Source organism: Salmo salar, chromosome ssa06 (genome assembly GCF_905237065.1).
Source record: "Salmo salar chromosome ssa06, Ssal_v3.1, whole genome shotgun sequence".
In the NCBI taxonomy this organism is placed as follows: domain Eukaryota; kingdom Metazoa; phylum Chordata; class Actinopteri; order Salmoniformes; family Salmonidae; genus Salmo; species Salmo salar.
Genome location: NC_059447.1, coordinates 58,226,874 through 58,251,171, shown reverse-complemented (window position 1 = coordinate 58,251,171; position 24,298 = coordinate 58,226,874). Strand labels below are relative to the sequence as shown.

The following is a 24,298-nucleotide window of genomic DNA, read 5'->3' as shown; positions in this document are numbered from 1 at the left end:
TTTGCGTGCGTGCGCGTTTGCCTGTTGTTCGTGTGTGTTACTGTGTCTGTTCTCCACTGTAGGTCTAGACAGCGGAGAGCTGGAGGCTCAGAGGCAGTGTGAGGAGGACGAGGAGAGGCCAAAAGACACACGGGGTCGCAGTGACGAGGAGCACCCAGAGAGGAGCACAGAGTCTACCTTCCACACCGTCCCAGAGCTGCTGATGGACACACTGCAGGTACCCGAGAGATGATCCGAGCACCTGCTTTGTGCTACTAAAGAAACAGATCTGTCAGAAAGCTCTGGAGCGCTCCGTATAAGATTAGCTGAATGTCTGTGTGTCCCCAGAACCCAGTTCGCGACCCAGAGGAGCTGAGGAGGGAGATGGAGCTGCAGCTGGAAGCCTGGATGAAACAGGCCCCTGGAGACCGGGAGGAGGTACCGGCACTTTGGATGCCCTGCAAAACATTCCTAACACCGGACACTATTTACCCTGTCATTCTCTGTTCCCATTACCTACCACTAGAAGTTCAGATCTCTGTGTGAAACTGAGATGTGTAACTCATGCCGTGGTCTTGCCCTATAGGAGAGTGCAGCGGCAGCCATGTGGCACCAGTACCAGACGCTGACCTCGGCCCTGTCCCAGCAGCTGTGCGAGCAGCTCCGTCTCATCCTGGAGCCCACGCAGGCCGCCAAGCTCAAGTGAGTACCTACCGCAACCCCTAGATCATTCAGGGAGCATGACCATTGGTCGACTATTAGACGACACTCACAGACTAGAAGAGGAACAGGCTTTTGCAACCTTTTCTATTCATTCTTTCTATTTTTTCTTTTCATTTTTAAATAAGGTTTTTTCTTTTTAATTTCAGTACAAATATTTGCTTTTTAAAAAAAAAAAATATTCTGTTTTCTCGCTGTGTCACAGAGGAGACTTCCGCACAGGGAAACGTCTGAACATGCGAAAGGTGATCCCTTACATCGCCAGTCAGTTCCGTAAAGACAAAATCTGGCTGAGGAGGACCAAGCCCAGCAAGAGAGAGTACCAGATCTGTTTGGCCGTGGACGACTCCTCCAGCATGGTGGACAACCACTCCAAACAGGTACAGTAGGCCTTCTCAGAGGGATGAGTGGATACAATAATACAATAACCTTAGAGCGGGGATACAGGCGGCCCGTGGGCCAAAACCGACCCGCAAGGGATTTTATTTGGCCCCCCAAAGTTTTTAGCAAAATAAAAGAATCAAATCACCAGGAATTAAGCTACAAATGTGTTTAATTTAGGACATCTGTTGATCAAGTATTCCCACAAATAAAAGAGACCTGATTGTGTCTCAATGTAATGAAGGTATGAAATTATCATTTTCAAATACTATCTCTTTTTGGCCCCCCGACCAGCCACTCCGAGTCTAGCTGCCTTAGTCAGTTTGCTGCAGGAACAATGTATGAATCCCAAATGGCACACTATTCCCTTCATAGTGCACTACTTTTGACCAGGGCCTCATAGGTGTCTGTTCAAAAGGAGTGCCCTATATCGGGAATAGAATGCCATTTGGGGAACAGACAATGCCTCATTAATGTCTCACCTCTGTCTCCCGTGTGTCACAGCTGGCCTTTGAATCCCTGTCTGTTATTGTCAACGCTCTCACTCTCCTGGAGGTCGGGCAGGTGTCCGTGTGCAGGTGAGAGGAGCGGCCCTCTGTAGATGAATGAATATTGGTGTCCAGGTGTTGCTCTTCCCCAGACAGTGCTGTTCCATTTGTGAAATGTTTTGGTTGTCACCTCAGCTTCGGTGAGACGGTGCAGCTGCTCCATCCGTTCCAACAACAGTTTAACGACCAGTCTGGCGCCAGGATACTGAGGCTCTGTCAGTTCCAGCAGAAAAAGACCAGGATAGCCCAGGTGGGGTCCCGCTATTTTTTTTGTTTGTTGTTGTGCTTGATATCTTTGCTTTCATGAATTGAACGCCTTCCGGGCCCATTTGTTTACCGTCTGTGGTATTAGATGACATCTATTTAGTGAGGTACTCCTGTTTGAGACTGACCGCCACATTGTGCTCATGTCCTTTAGTTCCTGGAGACCTCAGCCAACATGTTTGTAGCAGCTAAGCAGCACAGCCCTGGATCCATGAACACAGGTAATGTATTGCGGTGGTGCAGCATCTCCTTTCACTTGATCAATGCAATAAGACTGTTCAGTATGATTACCATACTAGAGAACGGCCTCCCCAAGTCCGTTCTTCATTTGCTAATGTATTCAAGTGGGTTTAGAGCCCACTATACCTTACGGTAATGAGTTTACATAATAATCAACGCCTGCTGATTGCATCGTACACTGAGCCTATGGGGTCCGTGCCCTGGGTGTATTTGATGTCCAACAAACAAGCCCTGAGGGAAACAGTGGGAGAGTAGATCACAATGACTGTTATTCAAAGGCAGGATATTGTTCCTGCTACAGTGCCCCTGGTGAGGCTAACATGTCCTCTATGGAGCCGTGGTGAAGATCACAGTGCAGAGCTGGTATCTGAGCCTTCACTGCTCTCCCTCTGCAGCCCAGAGGACTTGAACCTGTAAGCAGACACCCAGGGCCATTGTGGTGCAAGTGTAAACTGACCGCCTCCTCTCTCACTCCCTCTTTCGCTCTCGTCCCACTCTCCCTCCCCTCCTTGTCTCCCTCCCTCCCTCTTCCCCCCCCCCCCCCACACAGAGACAGCCCAGCTGCTGCTCATTGTGTCGGACGGCAGAGGGCTCTTCCTGGAGGGGAAGGAGAGGGTGACGGCAGCTGTGCAGGCTGCTCGCAGCGCCAACGTCTTCGTCATCTTCGTGGTGCTCGACAACCCAAACTCCAGGGTAAGGGACTTAAGTTGGTTTAGATGGAATCCATGTTATGTATCAAGGACTGTGGATGGTAATGCAAAATCTAATTTACATGATACATTTGTTAATGTGAATAATCAAATCACTATAAGATATGATATTCATATAGAACTATTCCCTTTGGTGTTTCCTTTGTCATTTTTCGACAGGATTCCATCCTGGACATCAAGGTGCCCATCTTCAAAGGTCCAGGAGAGATGCCTGAGATCCGCTCCTACATGGAGGAGTTCCCCTTCCCTTTCTACGTGATCCTGCGGGACGTCAACGCCTTGCCAGAAACCCTAAGTGACGCACTGAGGCAGTGGTTCGAACTCGTCACGGCAACCGACCAGTAGAAGCCATCTTAGAAGGCAGCAACCAACCGCACAACGCCACTCTGCTGCTAGCCTCTCGACAACACACGGACTCAAAAACAAAATAGGACTCGCAAAGAAAGACGGACTTGCCGCTGTGTACGTGCCTTTTTATCTCATTTTTTTTTTACTGTAATTTTAGTAGACTGTAGAGTTTGATAGCGACTTCCGCCATTGAGTCCTTGACTTCAGGCCAGGGGGATCCTGGAAGTTCTTTCGTAATGTAATAAGCATTGCTTTAACTTGCACGTCTGTAACAAATGATTAGAAAAGGATACAAAATGTGATTCCCTTCCGCGTAAACAACCCCAGTGAAGAGATACTGTTCCCCTGTGTACTATAACCCCCTTCATGTTGTATGGATGTTTTCAGTGTTACATGCTCATCATCAAGTCATTCTACTTCCATGTGAACACATCAACCGATAATGTATGGAGCTGACAGTAGTGTTGTGATGAAGTTGTTTTTGGACAACTGTTTGTAAAGAACAAAAAAAGAAGAAAAGCACCCCTTTTTCGTTATATCATGGCAAAACAAAAGCATGCCGATATGGTCTTGATCCATTTCTAAAGTAATCCCAAAAATTGTGCCTTGAAGAAATCTTATTGCATCTCACTTAACACCCATGTGCTTATAAAAGAATCCATTGTTTACATGGAAATTATCATTCTGCCCAAATGTGTTATTCATATAAATCTTAACCCTCTCTCTCATTAAAGGTCAAGGTTTTTGGGAAAATTTTAAGCACAAGAACTGCTAATAACAATTTTGATAAACGCTCCAATCGATGGCATTTCTCTGGTCTAAGAGACATATCCACTACATCTTACTGTAGATAAGGTTCATTCACTGACACGAAGACACCATTAGGAAATGTCATTGCTGTGGACAAATGGAACACAGTTGTAACTATAAGTAAACATATGATATTCATGGAAGTTTTTTTTCTTCATACCATCCATAAATCACATATGACATGATACATTGTATGATGATAATAAACTTTTTAATCTGTGTTTTGAGCACGTTGTTTTATCTAATATGTACTGTATTTGGTAGTAGCCAATTCACATACAGTATTTTATGGTCCCTAAAGAAATCGATTTTCAATAATACTCCGCCCCACAAGAGGGCGACATTTATATTTCTATATGTTGACTGCCAAAACAGGTCAGCTAGAGCTGCCTCTACAACCATGTTTGCTACAATTCACATCATGGCTAGCTCAAGGTTACCCGCGTCAGCACTTACATTAAAACAGGTAATAAATACATATTTGTCGGTATCATGACCTGTAAACCATGCGGTTCGAGTACCACTGCCAACTAGATAGTGTTCTCTTTCATTCACACTTGAGAAATAGCCGTGGCAGCATGATGAGCTAGCTAGCGTTAGCATTTCAGCAGCAGCTCTAGTTAGCTCATCTGACAATTTGGTCTTAAGTGTAATATCCTCACTAAGTAGCTAATACTATGCCCTTTTTTTTTTTTGTTAACGTTTTCTCCTTTAGCAAATTGCTCTGCTAATATGATTGTTGATAAATTAGCCAGGTAACTTGCTAGCTAGCTTGCTTGGTTGTTTTGCTTCCTCTGGTCTATTTCTAGTTTATACAGAGGCAGAAAGTGTTGAGTCTCTACAGAAACATGATGAGAACCATCAGACAAGTGCCAGACGAGGGAGACCGAAAATACCTGCGGGATTGGGCGAGAGATGAGTTCAAGAGGAATAAAAATAGCACGAATCAGGTGAGATAAGGTCTGAAATGACGTCATTCTGGGTTCTATCCCTGTTCTAACCTTCGTTGTCTCCGTATATCTAGGACGCCATCCGAATGATGATCACACAGGCAAACATGCATCATGATGAGCTACAGTCATCCCTTGCATTGGCTAACGTTAAGAAGTAATGTCACCTGTCTGGGGCTAAGGTAACCCACCGATTTATCCTGGACGTGGACGCCAGAAGCTTTTCTATGCTGCCTCAAATGGACTGTGAAAGCCAAAGGAATCAGTACTTGGACAAGTACACCACTTACTGTGGAAGCACCTTGGCATTTGGCCCCGACCAGCTCGTTGCCGTTCATAATGTGATTTGGACCATATCAGATGGTTGCCATCTACATGTCTAGCAGTGGTGACGCTTTCAAATCACTTGTGAGGAACGCTGTGAGAGCCATGTGTGATATGCCATTTGCGATCATGTCTGACATAATACCATCGTTCTCATGTTGGGCTATTGTAAAGCTGTTTGTGTCCAGATGACCCTCGTGAAATGTGTGATGTACATGTTGGACATAAAACAAAAATACATTTTGTAGTTTGTCTCTATTTTTTTTTTTTTTTTTTTACAAAATTAATTTGATATAATCTATTTTACTACACAGAATGTGTGTTCATATCAACAAAGACATCAATGTACCACAACCTCGCACCTGAACAGAACAAATGTCACACATCAGCACTAACTATATACTGTTTGCACAGGTCTATTTCAGAAGACAAAAACAGACTTTCCATCATGCAAAATGGTTCTTCTTAACAGTACCTCATTTTAGTGCTAAGGACAAGCAGTAGGATGTTATGGTTTTTACCATTAAAGAAATATACAGTAGTGGGTTGGAGTAAAGGTTATGAATACTAAAGTTTTCTTACTAGTTAAGACATTGCCAGTTTGGTTGTGTTCTCTTGAGTTCTGTTACCCTTGTAAGTCACATATCTGTATAAAAGCTTGCAGTAGCATATTCTACTGATATTTTAAGCATCCTAGTTACCTCAACTATTTCTGCTGTCTGCGTTTTGTCTTTCTCTACTCTCTCATTTGAATATAAATGAAGAACGTCACAAAAAATGACCCACATTTTCCACAAGCAAACCTCCAGAATCCTTCACGTAACAGGCTTTCTCATCACAGGATAAAAAGCACTGGAGTATTGGCATGTTGACTTAATGACAGTGTGACATTGTTCCCAGGTGTGTGTGTGTACCAGTTCCGTGATGGCCCCATGACATAATACATTATAAATAACTATCAGTTTTACAAACACAGGAGCTGCCCAAAACAAATGAATAACAAGACCACATTATACTGAATAGTCTGGCATGCCATAACATGTCTTTAAAATAAGTTACTATACAGATGATTTTCTACTGTTGCATGACATTATTTACCAAAAGTATTAAATCTGCTAAATTCAGTCAATGACAATTTTTGTTGGTCAGTGGGTCCAGTTGATCCAGGGTGCCATCTGTAATGAGCTCAGATGATGTTTTGTTGCTGTTCTGAAGGTATAGCTCTATACTCTGCAGTGGCGTCCCTGTGTTAGCTGTCGTCGTGCCTGTTAGTCCTGAGCATGCGTAGCTCGTCCTCCAGGTAGGTGATCCTCTCCACCAGGGAAGCTCTGTCTGCCTGAGCACGCTGGTCCGCCTGCCACCTGGCCTCCTGGATCTTCCTTTCATACCAGTGCTCCATCTGGGTCGACACCGCCTCGAAGAAGTACTGTGTCACCTCCAGGGCGTGCGTGTTCTCCCTCTCCTTTTCAAAGCCCTCCCCCACGCCTCTCTCCACGGCTCTCTCCCCAAACACCCCCAGAGTCTGAGTCCCCTCGGCCTGCCCCACCGAGGCCCCCTTGTCCCCCTTGGTCTTAGTTCTTCTGCCCTGGGAGTGCCTCTTGTGGTGCTTGCCCTTGTCCCTGCCCCGCTCCCTGTCTTTATCCCTCTCCCTGTCGCAGTCCTTGTCCTGCCTGCTGCTGCAGCGGCGCTCGGTGGCTGGGGACAGGCTGCTGGCCCGCTGGTTGTTGCCGCCGATGCTCGGCGCCAAATCCAGCAGTGCCATGTCCTGCAGTCCCTGGTATGGCCTGCGGGGGTCAGTACAACACAGCGAGCGTTCCTTGGGCCGCACCACTTGGGGAGATGGGGACAGGGACTTAGCGGGAGTTGGGGAGGAGATCTTTTCTCGCTTGTGATGTTTACCACCATCTGGGAGATTTCCGAGAGCCAATTATTAAGTGAATTAGAATTAAAAAGTCAACCTCAGAGCACGGCACACAATAAATCATTTATGATTATTCAAATTAGTTCCAGTGAGATTGCCATCTTCAAATGCAGTGTGATAGATTAGGATGATAAATTAATTAACCTGCCAAAGGCAACTTTATATTTTGAGCATTTCTGTGAAAATGTTCTATTTGGGCCACATTCTCTGTTATTTACTTCAACAAAAAAAGGGTATGACCTAAGAATAATATACTTAGATTACGTAACGCTTACATAAGCCTGTATCTGTGTGAAATGAGTTCCCTCTCCATTGTGTGTGTGCGTTCGTGCATGTGCATAAGAGTAGTAATTCGGAGCGCTGGCTATTTCACTGAGTTCTCTTTGAACCGTACCTGGAGAGCTGTCCACCTGAACCCCAAAGTTGTGATTGGCTGAGGGGTCCTCTGTGGCGGCCGTGTTGGGGTCTCCCTCGGTGAGGTCAGTGGTGTGGGGGGCCAGACACTCGACGCTGCACCCAGGCCCCCCTGCAGGCAGCACAGTGAGGCCCCCAGGGTCCATCTCACACAGGCCTTCAGCCATGGACGAGGACTGACGCAGCTTGGCGTTGCGGGGGTCTCCGGTGAAACGCACCTCAATGTTCTGGAGCTTGGCCAAGCACCAGTTTTTCAGCTCGTTCACCACTGATGCCTGCTTGAAGGGCAGGCCAAGACAAGAAAAGGTTTCGTGACAGAGATACAGCAGGGTATATACAGTGCCTTCGGAAAGTATTCAGACCCCTTGACTTTTTCCACATTTTGTTACGTTACAGCCTTAATCTAAAATGAATGAAATAAAAGAAAATACTCAGCAATCTACACACAATAACCCATAATGACAAAGCGAAAACAGAAATACCTTATTTATATAAGTATTCAAACTCTTTGCTATGAGACTTAAAATTGAGTTCAGGTGCATCCTCTTTCCATTGATCATCCTTGAGACCTTTCTACAACTTGATTGGAGTCCACCTGTGGTCAATTCAATTGATTGGACATGATTTGGAAAGGCACACACCTGTTTATATAAGGTCCTACAGTTGACAATACATGTCAGAGCAAACACCAAGCCATGAGGTCGAAGGAATTGTCCTTAGAGCTCCGAGACAGAATTGTGTCAAGGTACCAAAACATTTCTGCAGCATTGAAGGTCCCCAAGAACACAATGGCCTCCATCATTCTTAAATGGAAGAAGTTTGGAACCCCCAAGACTCTTCCTAGAGCTGGATGCCTGGCCAAACTGAGCAATCGGGGGAGAAGGGCCTTGGTCAGGGAGGTGACCAAGAACCTGATGGTCACTCTGACAGAGCTCTAGAGTTCCTCTGTGGAGATGGGAGAACCTTCCAGAAGGACAACCATCTCTGCAGCACTCCACCAATCAGGCCTTTATGGTAGAGTGGCCAGATGGAAGCCACTCCTCAGTAAAAGGCACATGACAGTCCACTTGGAGTTTGCCAAAAGGCACCTAAAGACTCTCAGATCATGAGAAAAAAGATGATCTGGTCTGATGAAACCAAGATTAAACTCTTTGGCCTGAATGCCAAGCGTCACGTCTGGAGGAAACCTGGCACCATCCCTAGGGTGAAGCATGGTGGTGGCAGTATCATGCTGTGGGAATGTTTCAGTGGCCGGGACTGGGAGACTAGTCAGGATCGAGGCAAAGATGAACGGAGCAAAGTACAGAAAGATAATTTATGAAAACCTGCTCCTGTGTGGACCTCAGGACCTCAGACTGGGGCAACAGTTCACTTTCCAACAGGACAACGACACTAAGCACACAGCCAAGACAATGCAGGAGTGGCTTTGGGACAAGTCTCTGAATGTCCTTGAGTGGCCCGGACTTGAACACGATCGAACATCTCTCGAGAGACCTGAAAATAGCTGTGCAGCAACGCTTCCCATCCAACCTGACAGAGCTTGAGAGGATCTGCAGAGCAGAATGGGAGAAACTCCCCAAATACAGGTGTGCCAAGCTTGTAGCGTCATACCTAAGAACACTCAAGGCTGTAATCCCTGCCAAAGGTGCTTCAACAAAGTACTGAGTAAAGGGTCTGAATACTTATGTAAATGTGATTCTTCCATATTTGTTATTTTAGAAATTGCCAAAAAATTCTAAAAACCTGTTTTTGCTTTGTCATTATAGGGTATGGTGTGTAGATTGATGAGGGGGAAAAAACTATTTAATCATTTTAGAATAAGGCTGTAACCTAACAAAATGTGGAAAAAGTCAAGGGGTCTGAATACTTTCCGCACTGAACAAAAATATAAATGCAAAGTTTATAGTGTTGGTCCCATGTTTCATGAGCTGAAATAAAAGATCACAGAAATCTTCCATACGCACAAAAAGCTTATTTCTCTCAAATGTATTGCACAAATGTGTTTACTTCCCTGTTAGTGAGCATTTCTCCTTTGCTAAAATAATCCATCCACCTGACAGGTGTGGCATATCAAGAAGCTGATTAAACAGCATGATCATTACACAGGTGTACATTGTGATAGGGAAAATAAAAGCCACTAAAATGTGACACAACACAATGCCACAGATGCCACAGCATGCAATTGGCATTCTGACTGCAGGTATGTCCAACAGAGCTGTTGCCAGAGAGGGCCAGGACAAAGTTTGGGAAACCCTGGTCTAGAGGAGGATGAGCTGGCCAATCAGCTGTCTACTTGGGTGAATATTTTTGACGACCGGTATACGCCTACAACATTCTGTTGTTGGGGTACGCACACACCATTCCAACATAAAAATATGCTTTTTAACATAGCTAATTAAAACAATTTGGGAAGAAAAACTATTTCACTCATATAAGTCATTATAAGTCATATTTCATAGAAATCTGGAAACACTGGGCAGTCACTTTAAAGCATTGTTGTAATATTTTAACGACAACCTTGAATTAAAAAGTTTAATGACGGCACGTGAAGGTATAGGAACGAGTGTTTAGTCCATCTGAGACCCGCCTCCCTTGCGGTGTTGAGTGAGTTGACCCTGCTGTTAGTATTACCTGTCTCTTCTCCCTCTCCTGTCTCTCCTGCGTGGCCCTCTGGTCGATCCTGTGTTGGCACTCTGACCTCTCCGCTGAAACTCTCTCTACTGTCATCTTATCTAGGGCACGGATCTAGAACCACACAATCACAAACCACATAGTTAAATGCCCGAGCCTGATAAAGCTGTCGTGATTAATGCAAGACGCCGGTTGTGAAACAAAAGCTCACAGCTGCTTTTGACTTTAGTAACATTACACTTCATTTCATTAATAGGCAAAATCTGCAAATGATGAATGCATGCCTGCCCCACATCCACTGCTGTGACTTCAGAGGCTTGTGGGATGTAGGTCGAAAGCTACAATTTTCCGTTTACGTTGCAAAAAGTTGAAAACGCCCTAATGAACAGCACCCTGGTCTATTATGTACCTGATGTTTGTTCTTGCGGTCCAACTGTCCCATCTTGTTGTTCATCAGGTCCTGCACCGTGTGGATCTCCGTCTTCATCTCCTCCTTGGTGGCCTCCAGCTGGTTCTCCAGCTTGATGATCAAAGGCTCACAGCGGCAGCCATTGATAGGCGCCTGGGACACAGAAACAAACCACGGGCACTGATCCACTTGATAGCAGACACAAACTCAGGCTGAAATTGTATTAATTACTAAGTATGTAAGTCTTGTCCGAGCCAGAATGGCCCATAGGACAGGAGCCTATCATGTTTCTGTAGCATGAGGCAGCTAGATGTACAAGTACACCTCCTGGACAGGATGTTAGTCTGTCGCAGGGCCTTGCTCCGACTGAAATATGTGTTTTCTACTACCGTTACAAGGTTTCAACATGACAGAAAATCTCTGACAGTAGCTCCTTTCACAGCGCTTTCAAAGCAACGCACTTTAAATGTGAAGCGAAAGCATAATGAAATCATAGCATCACGTGAAAAATGTAAAACAAAAGCACTTTTTCTATCTACCTGCATGATTTTGCCATCCTTGCCGCGGTACAGAGTGTACAGCTGATAGGCCTTGTAGTTGTGAGGCGGGGCCTGGGGGGAGGAGCCACGCAGTTGGCCCCCCCTCTTCTTTCCGTGTTTGTTCCCTTTCCGGCGGAGGGGGTCGGAGAGCGAGGGCTGCAACGACATCACACCGCATTACATATTCCATCTGTTTAATATTGATAACATATCTCACCTGGGTAAACGTGTGCGGGTTGTTTAGAAGGTTAAGGTAATAGCTGACCTTCTCTTTGACCTTCCTGTTTGTGCTCTTGCTGGCGCTCGCCTCGACCACCTCGTGTTTGAGGGCGACGAGGTCGCTGCTGTGGGTGTCGTCGGCAGCAGATGCGCTGTCCTGTGAGGAACAACAACAATCAAACATCTCCGCATCTGTGTTATAATATGCTGGCGCACACGGTACGAGTGAGATGGTCAGCTGCACTATAACTGTACCTTCCTGGGGAGCATCTCATCCCTGGGGACAGACTGTGCTCGGCGCTCAGCCTTCAGCTTGTCCCTCCTCTTCCTCACAATCCTGCCTCGGGTGAAGCTCTGGACCTGAATACACGCAGGGAGAGCAGTGTGAGAACTAAGGGCCAGTCTTATTATTCACTGAGGCTTTACGTGTACTGACGGCCATTGATTGGTTGAAGGTCCTGTTTTTTGTTTACTTCAGCCTGTCCAGCTCTTTACGTGGAGCAAATGCAAATTCTTCAATTAGGTGAAGGTTTCTTGATTAAGTAGGGATATAGGTACAGCTAAAATAGCACAAATAATGCTAACTAGTTTAGCCTCTCCATTTCCCTATCACTTCCAAGTGCCAGTGCCTATCTAGATCTATAGCAGTTTCCCATGGACTCTGCCCATACTTGCACTTGACGCAGAAACACCTTTACTGCCAACCCACAGGAATGATGTCAGGTAGGCGTTATTGAGATATGAGAATTTCAGACAGATAAAAACGCCAGTCAAACACCTGAAGTATTGTAATTCAAGTCCAAACACAGTCTGCGGCATACATTTTTTCTATATATAGATAAGGTTGGTATGTGAGGTGTAAAAGTAAAATAATAACACTGCCTGGGTGCCCCTGCTGGACAGACTGGGTAAACCTGTACTCACCTGAGGTGCTTTGGTCAGAAGCAGAGCTATGTCTGGGTTGTTGTGGTCTCTGGCCTGGTCCAGTGCAGTCTGGCCTGCCTGCTCACACACAGAGACATGAGGCCAGTCAACCAGGGCCACAACGCCTAGTTAGAGATACATGATTCAACTGGCTATTGCACTATGTTCTTTGCCTGGCTAGCCAAACTCCTTGCTCCGGCCAAACAGACGTTAGTTTCTTCTCCGCAATGAGTCTGGAACTGAGTACCTCCCTGACGTTTTCTAGAAATCAAACACATTCTAACCATTCTGATTGGTCTCAGAAACTGTGTTGGGCCAGAGCTAGAATACAAGTGGGTAAAGCTGCGTTTTGAAAAAGTGTCATTGGCTTTGATACTCTGATTGGTTAAAGATTAGCCGATCGCCGATGACTTTGTTTCGTACAACAGCCCTCGTTTTGACGTCACCACAAACGACTCCAACGACGTCTGTCTCAGACTGAAGTATGTAGCGAACGTAGAACAGCGGATGAATTCAGTTTGAGTCGTCAGGCAACGAAGTTAAGGGTAAATATAAATAGATATTTCCAAGTAGCTATTTCAGTTGTCAGTATGTCAAAATTACATTTCTTGAACAACATACTGTTGTTACTCATCAAAGTCCGCATGGCTTTACTGTGACTGAGTAAAAAACCATAGCCGTGGCTCCAGAGCAGGTTATTCACCAAACAGAATGTGCGGTGACATTAGTCATGATTAAGACGGCCTTTAGAAGTGCATGACTGCTCCAGAGCATAGTGAACATAGTATAGTATAGTATAGTATAGTATAGTATAGTATAGTATAGTATAGTATAGTATAGTACACTCTTAGAAAAAAGGTGCTATCTAAAACCTAAAATAGTTGTTTGGCTGTCCTCATCGAAGAACCCTTTGAAGAACCCTTTTTGGTTCTAGGTAGAACCCTTTTGGGTTCCATGTAAAACCCTTTCCACAGAAGGTTCTACCTGGGAACCAAAAAGGGTTATCCTATGGGGACAGCTGAAGAACCCTTTTTTTTTCTCTAAGAGTGTAGAACAGAGCCTGGTCCGGGGGCCTGGGGCACTCCACTCACGTTGTTGAGGATGCTGCTCTCTGTTCCAGCCTCTAGCAGAAGCCGCACCGTTTTCTTATGATTCAGCGCTGCTGCAACATGCAGCGGTGTGTCGCCAGCCTGGCCCAGAGAGAGAGAGAGGAAGAGAGAGAGAGAGACTTAGCATAATGAAGTGGATGTTCCGCCGGGTTTTTACGCTTCAACAAACAAATACAGAACAATGTTATACTCTAAGTCCCTGCTCTTTGCTATTAAAAGCTAAACACAGTCATACATATAATATTTCCAGTAGGCTTGCTGCACTATGTTACGGCTAACTTAGGGTAATTCAAGACCTTTGACAAAGAAATGATTTACATAATAATCATAGGAATGGTATTACATTTTAAGCGGATAAAAGCTACCGAGAAAAGTATATTCACATATTGCGTGTACATGCATCGCATACGTTTTCTGATCAGTAAGATTTCTACCCAGAAAAAAAACGGGTGAAAAAATGATATAAAAGTTGTAACACATGCAATTCTCCCATTACATCTCACTGAGGGTGAGCAGAAAGCAGAGAAAAAGTAGTGTCAAAGTATGGGTCTCGATTCAAACCCCTTTCCAAATATACACGACAGAACGTAAAAACCTGGAAAAGCCCTCTTGCGTGAAAGTAGTGTCAGTCACATGCTCAGACCAACCTGGTTCTTCTCTGCCACGGAGCAGAAGGCTCCCAGGAGGATGCGGAGCATGGACACGTGGTTGTAGCGGGCCGCCACATGCAGACACGTGTCACCCACCTGGAACACAATGAAGAGAGACCACCACCGCCACCCGCGGCTTGAGTTTCCTTTCACGCAGACGTTGGGAGAGCAGTCAATGGAGAAGTATAGTAGCGCTGCATGACACCCGGCAGTGGCTGGTGTAGCAGAGGAGCAACGAACTGCATTGGGAGACGCTTCCTCTGCTCAGCAGCTCTGTTCAATTCACCCATGAGGGGCGATTACGTTTGAAGTGCGGAGCAGAGCACTCGCATGCATACGTCGTTTCATAATTAAGTGACTGCATGCAAATTGCTCTGTGGTAGTAGCTAAATGTAGAGAGGCTTCTATTGTCAGCGTGTTTTCCTAAGCAGTGGTTCAGAGATACCTGGAGATCCTGTATAAAATCATGGGAAGGCTACTTTGGAGTGACATTTGTAACGTGCTATATTGTGTGACACGGAATTATTATTGTTCACAAATTATAGGACGGTACAAATGGCGCCCCATAGACTAGCCGACCCATGGAGGAGGAGGACTTACATGGTTCTTGCTGTCGGGCCTGGCGCCACCTAACAGCAGGACCTTGGAGCTCTGAGCATGGCCGTTCTGACAGGCCAGGTGGAGGGCCGTGTTCCCTGCCTACAGACAGACGGACGGACAGACAGACAGACACCAGGGTTGTGTTTAATAGGGAGACGACATTTTGGAACAGAGTGAAAGTGGGAGGTACTGTAACAAAACTCAACTTGTCCAATTAGAGCACAGCTTTCCGTTTGCGGTTCTATATCTCGGCTATGGTTTGCCCTACTGAAAACCACCCAGGTCAACACTAAGCACCACGAAAAGCTCTCCAGTCGTATAATAATCTGCAGTCACAGCACAGGACCTCTTGGAACCACAGCTGTTTTATAACTGTGAGCAATCAAATCTACAGTATTTGCAGTAGAATTACCTTGTTTTTTGAATGAACGTTGGCTCCGGCCTTGACCAGCAGTTTGACAGACTGGCTAAAGCCGTGCCACGAGACCTCATGCAAAGCAGTGTTACCGTCCTGCAATAACAAACACACAGTCAAGAGCTTCACACATCCACAGCCTGACCTCTGGATTGGTAACTATCATACTGGACAACTGTGATATTGTTACTCTTACAGTCAAAATAGCTAACATGCTAGCTAGCTAAGTAGGAGATTAGGGAGGTAACGTAAGAGGCTGCGTGTCTAGGCCTAGCTATAAACACACTTTCTATTCACATGGACTTCCATGGGCTATGTATGAATCCCAAATGACACCCTGTTCCCTATTTAGTGCACTACTTTTGACCAGGGCTCATAGGGTTCTGGTCAAAAGTAGTGCCCTATTTAGGGAATTGGGTGCCATTCGGGACACTTCCTATTTCTTCGCTGGGAATGAATGGGGGTTAAGCAGATTACAGGCCCAGTGTGTTCTCTATAGTTTTAGTGCTGTCTGACAGTTTGTTGGGGGTTTAAAATCCCTCTGTGCCTGTGAGTGCATTGGGCCGTGCTTTTAGCCCTGTGTGAGCGCTGCTGTGTGTGTGTGTGTGTGTGTGTGTGTGTGTGTGTGTGTGTGTGTGTGTGTGTGTGTGTGTGTGTGTGTGTGTGTGTGTGTGTGTGTGTGTGTGTGTGTGTGTGTGTGTGTGATATGTACCTTGTCCTGTCTGTCCAGAGCACACCCTTCCTGGATGAGGGCAGAGATAACGTCATTGTTTCCCACCACGGCTGCCCGGTGTAAGGCTGTCTGCTCACCCTGCGCATGCACACACACACACACACACACACACACACACACACACACACACACACACGATCAGTTAGGGATTTTCACGACAATGGTGAATACAAATACCACATCCACTGGTTAATAACTTTCCATTCCATTGCAGTTGGCAAACTGACTTGAATATGATGGGTGGACTTTTTAGTAGAGTTTCTCAAGTAGAATGTTTCAGGTTATTATTAACACAAGAAATGACAATGATGTTACAACAATCATCCAACAGCGCAGTTTGACACCAGATAGGCCTCCATACTATCACAGTCTACTACAGTGGGCATCCTCCATACAAAGCAGTGAACACAGCACTCAGCAACAGCAGGCAAAAGCACTCAGTTCAGCCCAGCTCATTTATGCTCTACCATAAATGGAATTCCTACAAACATGAAGGACTCCTCCTAACAGCAGCTCAACAGTGACGTTTTGCAGACCAGGTTCGACATGTCACGAGAAAGGGGGGAAGAAAGAAGAGCAAGAAGAAGCGCTGATTCCTGTGAGTGGAGGAGGTGGGGCTGTGGTTTGTTCATTCCAAGCGAGATAACTAAGAGGCGTGCCCAAAAACCAGAGGACGTGCAGTAGTAGAGGATTGGGAGAGTGATTATTTTTCACGGGCTCAAAGTAGCTTTTCTCTAACCTCCTTCTTCACTCTCCCTGATCTTCCAGGCTCTCTCCCAGGCCCAGTTCCAGCAGCCTTCCTCCACGGCCGTCTCTCTCTCTCCCCTCCTCCCCCTCCTCCTTGCGACCACTCCCCCCCGTTGGTGGCAGAGGATGCGCTGTGGCCCGTTCGGGATCGGGAGCTCATTGACCAGATGGAGAGAATTTGGGAGCGCCAGAGCTTTGGACCATTATCTGTGGCTGTGGGACTGCGGAGGGGGAGGAAGGTTGACCTGCACCCAGAGGGTGAGACCCGTGGAGGTCTGCTGCATGCCTCAAACTGGCAATCCAAATAATCCCACTCTAGGCCACTGGAGGTCATTATACTACTAGCGTGACAGTCTTAGAGAAATGGAAAGGGCGTCCGCACGCAGGAGAAACTACACTGCAATCAAAACACACCAGCAGCCAGACTCAGAATCTCCATGCAGATGTCATGTCGTTTGTGTGCTTCAAAAAGTGACCTAGTTCACATGTAAAGGTCTATGTTAAATATTCTGGTGTTTGTTTATGTTATCGTACAAATATTACATGGTGTTAAATGGGTGTGATGTTCATTTGGGAAGATGGTGAGCGACACTAATGCAACGCCAGCGAAAACCAAGCGATGGTCCACACACAAATCCATCATCACAATCATGACTGTAGTGCTAGCTGGAAACATGGAAAGAGGGCAGTGCAAATGAAAGGCAGTATACAAACAGACAGTCTCTGGGTACTTACATCGTCCTGGATGTCCAGATCGCAGTCGGCCTTCAGGAGAATGCGCACAACCTCGATGTGGCCCTTATAGGAGGCCAGATGCAGGGGACTTCTGCCGTACTGTGGACACAGAACACACACTCTCACACACAGAAGAGAGGGCCACAGGAACTGAAGACAGACACACCAACTGAAGAGAGAGAAACCAAGTGAAGCCAACCACACAACCAGACCGTATGTGACAATGTGTCTACAGTTCCGCCATACCCAGTAACACATGGTGCTGTCATCATGACACAGCATTTAGCCGCATGCAATCTGTCTGTCATGGCCACACAGGCCATTTGAATAACGAGTCGCCAGTAAACAAACAAATATTTAATCCACATACGGTTTAAACGAGCTAGAATGGAAGGGAACCTATATAGCTGCTTATGGATAGGCCTCCCACATCCTCCGGCTCTTAGGCCCAGACTTATGGACCTGAAGCCTGCTATGGAGCAAATGTGTATTTATAGATTTGGGAGGTTTCTCTTTCTATGGTAATAATGGATTGTCTGTCAGGTTACATCAGTGATACTACCTGACATTACAATCATATGCTGTATTGGATTAGATAAAGTTAGAAATGTAAAGGTATGCTGGATACTCGTCATGGAAGGTTCCTTTTCTTATAACAACTGAAAGGAATCCAAACTGTTGGTCTTAAGGAAAACTAGATTTCATTCTTGGGAGGTGTGTTTCCTGACTGATTCCGTGTTTAGTTTATGATGTTTGTCCCCCATGAGACACTGTAGACACAGAAGCCTATTTCACTTCCTCAATATCTCCAGAATGAATCTAAGATAACTTCAAGAAATCTGTAATAAATGTTGACGTTTTTGCCGAGGATGCTTTAGTTGTGCAATTTTACAAGTACAAAAGTTCTCAAGTAAAAAAAATGTGCAACGTGTTATCTTATGTAAACAAAGTCGTAGCTGCTGGGCAGGTCTGTCTCACTGTCTATGCTATTGGATGTAGAGCAATCACCGCAGCTGTTCACCCCATGTTAGTGGGCAAATGGACATAGTCAAATCAAAACCCAACTTTCATTTACCCGTTGTGACGCACGGATGTTCCAAACTCCGTTTTAAGACGAGACTGACTTTATGACCCAACTTATCCTATTTACACTGTAGTCAATTTTGACACAAACAACTACCTCTTCCCCTACTGTATTTATTTATTTTATTTATTTTGCTCCTTTGCACCCCATTATTTATTTCTACTTTGCACTTTCTTCTACTACAAATCTACCATTCCAGTGTTTTACTTGCTATATTGTATTTACTTTGCCACCATGGCCTTTTTTGCCTTTACCTCCCTTATCTCACCTCATTTGCTCACATTGTATATAGACTTATTTTTCTACTGTATTATTGACTGTATGTTTGTTTTACTCCATGTGTAACTCTGTGTTGTTGTATGTTGTCGAACTGCTTTGCTTTATCTTGGCCAGGTCGCAATTGTAAATGAGAACTTGTTCTCAACTTGCCTACCTGGTTAAATAAAGGTGAAATAAAAATAGAATAACTGTTTCTGACTCTTAATCGATGCCACATAGGCAGTTTTCAAAGGAGTTGTTGCTTGTTTGAAGGCAGTCGCTCTTTAAGAGGCTTAATTAGGGTTAAGCTAATGTAAACAGATGCTCTCAGTAAATCTTAAAGCATTATTTCAAGATACTAAACCCTATCTCTCCACATAGGCTACAGTAAAGGAAGGCCCTAAAAATTGTCAAAGACTCCAGCCACCCAGTTATGGACTGTTCTCTCTGCTACCGCACCGCAAGCGGTACCGGAGCACCAAGTCTAGGTCCAAAAGGCTTCTTAATACTTCTACCCCCAAGCCATAAGACTCCTGAACAGCTAATCAAAGGGCTACCCAAACCCCTCTTTTACGCTGCTGCTACTCTCTGTTTATTATCTCTGTACATATTACCTCAATTACCTCAACTAACCGGTGCCCCCGCACATTGACTCTGTACCGGTAACCCCTGTATATAGCCTCACTATTGTTATTTTACTGCTGCTGTTTAATTATTTGTTCTTCTTAAAGCATTGTTGGTTAAGGGCTTGTTAGTAAGCATTTCACTGTAAGGTCTACACGTATTCAGCGCATGTGACAAATAACATTTGATTTTGATTTAAAGCACAGTAACAATCTGGAAGTGAGAAAATAAAGTGAAAACGCGCTATCTGCCTGCTGCAGAATCCCTCTCCTGAAACATGTAACTGGCAGCCATATTGAATCATCCACATTAATTCAATGTAATTAGAGATCAGGTGTGCAATCACAAAGAACCACATCAACACAACCCCCTTATTAACACCTAATCCTCATAGCCCTCCATTAAATGGGTAGAGACAGGAGAGACCACAATCCCTTTAGCAGGCGAGTGTGGCCTGATATATGGGTGCGGCTCGGCACTGCATGTTATTCACTATGGCCAGGCAGGGGTTGAGTTTCACTGGGCCAGGCTTGGATGTCTGCCATGGAAGCGTCTCAGGTAAACACAGTCAGGGCCCAGCCAGGGTGAAGTCTATTATCCCAGGAGACTGTGAATGGAAAGGGCCTGCTCTCTGCTCTGTGGCCTGGTATGACCTTAGATAGACTCACGACTGGTTCTATTCTAACTCCTCTCGTTCTCATTCTCAAAAGAGTTTCTCTTCCACAGAACTAAAACATCCATCCAAAACTTGACACTTTACCTCACACTCCCCAATACAATACCTTCCTCACCTCCCTTCCTCTTCCCCTGAAGCACCGGAATTTCCAACTGAAATACAATCCTCATGTTTCTAGTTTTTTTTGTTACTAGGGAACCCAGCCAAAATGTGAAAATACAGCTGGACGTAACATTATGAAAGAGACAGGTCGGCCTAGCAGATGCAACCATGTAAGATAGATAACCGACAACTTTCATATATTCAGTCAGTCATGTATTCATATTTCACTTAGTTTCAGCTGTAAGTGTAAGAATTGCAGTTCATTTCCTGAAACAAGGAAAAATGCTGCATTCTTGACAAATTAAAGACGATTGAAAGTCTTCCTTAACCCATAACTCTTGTGCGCTTTTAAAGGGGCACACAGCATTTAACATGAACACCACAGAAACCAGAAAAAAGCTTCTGCCCAGAGATGTGTTATTGAGGAAGTACATTTATGAGGCTCAGGAAAAAAGGCCTCTGCCTGGCTGTCTTATCGGCCAGTTTCACATTGCAGTCTATCAAGAGAAAGACTGGAGATCTGAGGAAGGCCTGACCTAAATACTATCTCGACACCTCAGGTTTGTCTTAATTACCAGAGCTGCTCTGACAGAGACACAAAGACAGGCTATTCACTTCACAGACAGATAGGATTGCTACTGCCGCACATTACTTCAATCAAGCATGTCTGTCTGTGACTCTCACAGGAAACACCCAAACACACAGGTGTATTTACTGTACTTACTGGGGCGGCAGGTAGCCTAGTGGTTAGAGCGTTGGACTAGTAACCAAAAGGTTGCGAGTTCAAATCCCTGAGCTGACAAGGTAAAAAAAAAATCTGTCGTTCTGCCCCTGAACAAGGCAGTTAACCCACTGTTCCTAGGCTGTCATTGAAAATAAGAATTTGTTCTGACTAGCCTAGTTAAATAAAGGTAAAATAAAAAAACACTGCCGCACACAACTACATTCACTGTCTTTGGGAGATCCATTACCACATTCTGTAAAGCCATGTCATGCAATGATGAACATACAGTATTACATCAGCCTATATTAAATGTGTCAGTCTTGGCATCTCTGCAGTGCAGAGGCTTGGGGCTACATGACATGTTTAAGAAATCTTCTCTCCCAGCATTGTGTGGTGTGACATCAAACAGAAGTTTACACTGTGTTGCGTGTGTCAGCGTGTTTACCCAGATCTGTGCTCCCACAGCTGTGGTCGCGGACAGCCAGATGGAACGATGGAAAAGCTCCTTCGCACAAGTGACACATACACACACGCGGGTAAAATCAGCATCAGAGAGCGTCCCTCATGGCCGTGTTCATTTGTAACCAACACATTCCTCTTCCTCTCCAAATACTGCAAATTGCAACTCCTCCTCCTTCCTGTAAAATACAGCTACTGTAACTTACTGTGAGGAAACAGTAGTTTTATAGATAGTGCTAGTATCCATGAAAGTGAGGATTATAATACAGTCCCACTAATCTTGCTCCAGTCCCACTAATCTTTTGACAGTGGACCGTAGAGGGGATCTAATCATAGCATGAATGATGTACCACACTGCGCACATACATCTGCCCCATGGTCATTGCCCTGGTGGCTCAATGAAGCTGCAGTTGAGTGAGACACAGATAACTGTGTCACACAAACCCACCCATATTAGCTACACACAGAAACAGTACACAGCAGTGGAGGCTGCTGAGGGGAGGACGGCTCATAATAATGGCTGGAACGGAGCGAATGGAATGGCATCAAACCATGTGTTTGAGGTATTTGATACCATTCCACCTATTCCACTCCAGCCGTTACCACGAGCCCGTCCTCCCCAATTAAGGTGCCACCAACCTCCCGTGGTACACAGTACACGTTTGACAGAAAAAAGCCTGGTGGCCCAGCCTGTGTGACCGCCGCTACTTAGTATAATAAACACGTTGAAAAGACAAAAGTCTTATGAACACACAAGAAGGCAACCTCCTCTAATCCACTTACCTTGGTGACGGCTACTTTGGCGCCCTTGTTGATGAGCTGGACCACATTGTCGGCCTGGCCCTTATGCGAGGCTACAAGGAGGCGCTCAGAGAGTGCAAGGACCGCAGCCGCATCCTGCTGGCTCATGTAAGCAGGGCGAGTGAAGCACTGTCTCCAAGACGCAGTGCTCCAAGGAAGGGAGGGTGGGCTCACACCAACCCTAAGTCATGACCGTCACACACAGAGGTAGTGGGCAGAAAGAGAGGAGGAGAGAAGGAGAAGAGAGAGGGCTCGGACCTCCGGACACTCCCAGGTTGGCTCCCTCATGTCATCCTCAGCGCCTGGAAGAGAACAGGAAACACATGTGTGGTGATAACAGGCTAGCGCGTGTCACATGGTACAGTAGTAGAATGGCAAACAGGAAGCCAGGAGGGAATGGGGAGAATAGTTTGAGATTTTAATTGCTGCTAGCCATCTAGTTTCAAGTTTTATTAGTCGTATGTACGGGATACACATGGTATACACTGTCCAATGAAATGCTTACTTGCAAGTTCCTTATTGACAATGCAACAACAATCAGAAATAAAAAAAGATTAGTCTGACGGCTTGTAGATCGAAACTGTCTCTGAGCCTGTTGGGAGTGAACAGCTTATGACTGGGGTGTGTGGTGTCTTTGATGATTCTGCAGGTCTTCCTCAGGTACTGTTTTGAGTAGATGTCCTGGATGGGTGGGAAAACAGTCCCAGTGATGTACTGGGCCATCTGGAGGGCCCGCTGGAGGGCCTTGCGATCGTGAAAGTACCAATTCGCCTACCAGGCCGTGATGCAACCGGTCAGGACGCTCTCGATGGTGCAGCAGTATTATTTGGAGAAGACCCAGGCTGGCATGCAGAATTTCTTCAGCCACCTTAGGAAGTACAGGCGCTGTCGTGTCCTCTTGACAAGAGTGGTGGTGTTGTTGGTACATGACAAGTCCTCTGTGATGTGGACGCCGAGGAACTTTAAACTGCTGACTCTCTCTACTGCAGTCATGTGGATGCGGATCAGGACATGTTCCCTCCTCTGCTTCCTGAAGTCAACAATCAACTCCTTTGTTTTGCTGCCGTTGAGGGAGAGGTTGTTGTCCTGGCACCACAATGCCAGTTCACTTACCTCCTCCCTATAGGCTGACTCGTCGTTGTTGGTTATCAGGCCTACAACTGTGGTGTCGTCAGCAAACTTGATGATGGAGCTGGTGTCGTGCAAGGCCACGCAGTCATGGGTGAACATTACCAATCCTCACAGCCTGTGGTCTGCCCATCAGGAAGTCCAGGATCCAGTTGCAGAGGGTGGTGTCCAGACCCAGGGATCTAAGCTTGGTTTCGAGCTTGGCGGAAACAATAATGTTGAATGCTGAACTGTAGTCAATGAACAGAACTGTCACATAGGTGTTCCTCTTGTCCAGATGTGTTACGGCTGTGTGAATAGCGATAGAAATGGGATCTTCCGTGGATCTGTTGGAGCGGTAGACAAATAGGAGTATGTCCAGTGTACCTGACATGCTGGCCTTGATGTGGGCCATGACCATCCTCTCGAAGCATTTCATGATGACCAGGTGAGCGCGACGGGTGATAGTCATTTTGGCACGTTTTTCTTGGGCACTGGGATGATCTAACACACTATAGTCAGCTGTGGGAATGTGGAAAACAGGCTAGTTCCTGTTGGGGGAGACAGCAGCTGTACACAGTAGATCTGTCTGTCAAATGAGTTCATACAGATTGAATAGGGGTTAAGGTTTGACATTTCCAACAACAGAGAGTACTTTCTACACAAACACTGTTTTGTTTTCACTTTTATGCCATATCATCAGACATGAAGCTATAAAAAAGCTAATAAAAATAGCTTTAACCAACCACACACAGGAGTCAGACTTCTGTGGTTAGCTGAGCAAGACTTGGTGTGACCGCAGGCAGAGTGACTCACAGGAAAAAGGTTGTCTTTCCAGGAGTTCCTACTACTATCATTACAACCCATCAATGTGTTGAGCTGTCAAATCTGTCAATGTTTCTAACTGGCTCAGAGGAACTAGGTAATTGATTAAACACACCAGCATCTGGTGAAAACCACTATAGTCAATTGAATGTAGCTTATTAGCTCAATTATAAGGCTGATCATCTGCCAGGCTGTATTCAGGCATACTTGTTGAAACTAAATGAACTGCCAAGAACATTCTCCATGGTTATTTAACATTAAGTATGTGTGAATTAGCGTGTTGAAATTACTAATGGTGGTCTGACAGCTTGCATGGCC

The 24,298-nt window shown here is 45.5% G+C and overlaps 3 protein-coding genes across 11 annotated transcripts in view; 2 read left to right on the top strand and 1 right to left on the bottom strand.

Annotated features, from left to right (window-relative positions):
- The window catches only part of LOC106607713 (midasin), a 43,799-nt gene extending 39,572 nt beyond the window's left edge, over positions 1 to 4,227 (top strand). For all 3 annotated transcript variants that reach the window (XM_045720768.1, XM_014204961.2, XM_014204960.2), the window contains exons 93-101: positions 63 to 217; positions 328 to 417; positions 566 to 681; positions 905 to 1,079; positions 1,585 to 1,658; positions 1,764 to 1,878; positions 2,047 to 2,113; positions 2,683 to 2,825; positions 3,002 to 4,227. In XM_045720768.1, coding sequence (XP_045576724.1) covers positions 63 to 217; positions 328 to 417; positions 566 to 681; positions 905 to 1,079; positions 1,585 to 1,658; positions 1,764 to 1,878; positions 2,047 to 2,113; positions 2,683 to 2,825; positions 3,002 to 3,187 — 1,121 coding nt within the window. In that variant the 3' untranslated portion in view covers positions 3,188 to 4,227. The remainder of the gene's footprint in view (positions 1 to 62; positions 218 to 327; positions 418 to 565; positions 682 to 904; positions 1,080 to 1,584; positions 1,659 to 1,763; positions 1,879 to 2,046; positions 2,114 to 2,682; positions 2,826 to 3,001) is intronic.
- Positions 4,228 to 4,382: 155 nt separating this feature from the next.
- Positions 4,383 to 5,513, top strand: lyrm2 (LYR motif containing 2). Its single transcript, NM_001140696.1, is given in 3 exon segments — positions 4,383 to 4,466; positions 4,810 to 4,950; positions 5,025 to 5,513. Coding segments are annotated over 3 exon segments (294 nt in total). The 5' UTR covers positions 4,383 to 4,400; the 3' UTR covers positions 5,112 to 5,513.
- A 774-nt stretch (positions 5,514 to 6,287) lies between these two features.
- Positions 6,288 to 24,298, bottom strand: part of LOC106607715 (ankyrin repeat domain-containing protein 6) — a 59,508-nt gene continuing 41,497 nt past the window's right edge. For 3 of the 7 annotated variants that reach the window (XM_014204967.2, XM_014204966.2, XM_014204969.2), the window contains exons 2-16: positions 22,031 to 22,350; positions 17,321 to 17,419; positions 15,818 to 15,916; positions 15,103 to 15,201; positions 14,691 to 14,789; positions 14,088 to 14,186; positions 13,423 to 13,521; positions 12,332 to 12,409; positions 11,663 to 11,767; positions 11,454 to 11,564; positions 11,189 to 11,344; positions 10,650 to 10,802; positions 10,241 to 10,354; positions 7,590 to 7,887; positions 6,288 to 7,179 (exon numbers count right to left, since the gene is read on the bottom strand). In XM_014204967.2, coding sequence (XP_014060442.2) covers positions 6,524 to 7,179; positions 7,590 to 7,887; positions 10,241 to 10,354; positions 10,650 to 10,802; positions 11,189 to 11,344; positions 11,454 to 11,564; positions 11,663 to 11,767; positions 12,332 to 12,409; positions 13,423 to 13,521; positions 14,088 to 14,186; positions 14,691 to 14,789; positions 15,103 to 15,201; positions 15,818 to 15,916; positions 17,321 to 17,419; positions 22,031 to 22,156 — 2,391 coding nt within the window. In that variant the 5' untranslated portion in view covers positions 22,157 to 22,350 and the 3' untranslated portion in view covers positions 6,288 to 6,523. Of the gene's footprint in view, positions 7,180 to 7,589; positions 7,888 to 10,240; positions 10,355 to 10,649; positions 10,803 to 11,188; positions 11,345 to 11,453; positions 11,565 to 11,662; positions 11,768 to 12,331; positions 12,410 to 13,422; positions 13,522 to 14,087; positions 14,187 to 14,690; positions 14,790 to 15,102; positions 15,202 to 15,817; positions 15,917 to 16,577; positions 16,983 to 17,320; positions 17,420 to 21,233; positions 21,427 to 22,030; positions 22,351 to 24,298 lie in introns of those variants that run through there. The other 4 variants (XM_014204963.2, XM_014204964.2, XM_014204965.2 and 1 more) reach the window with 4 other exon arrangements.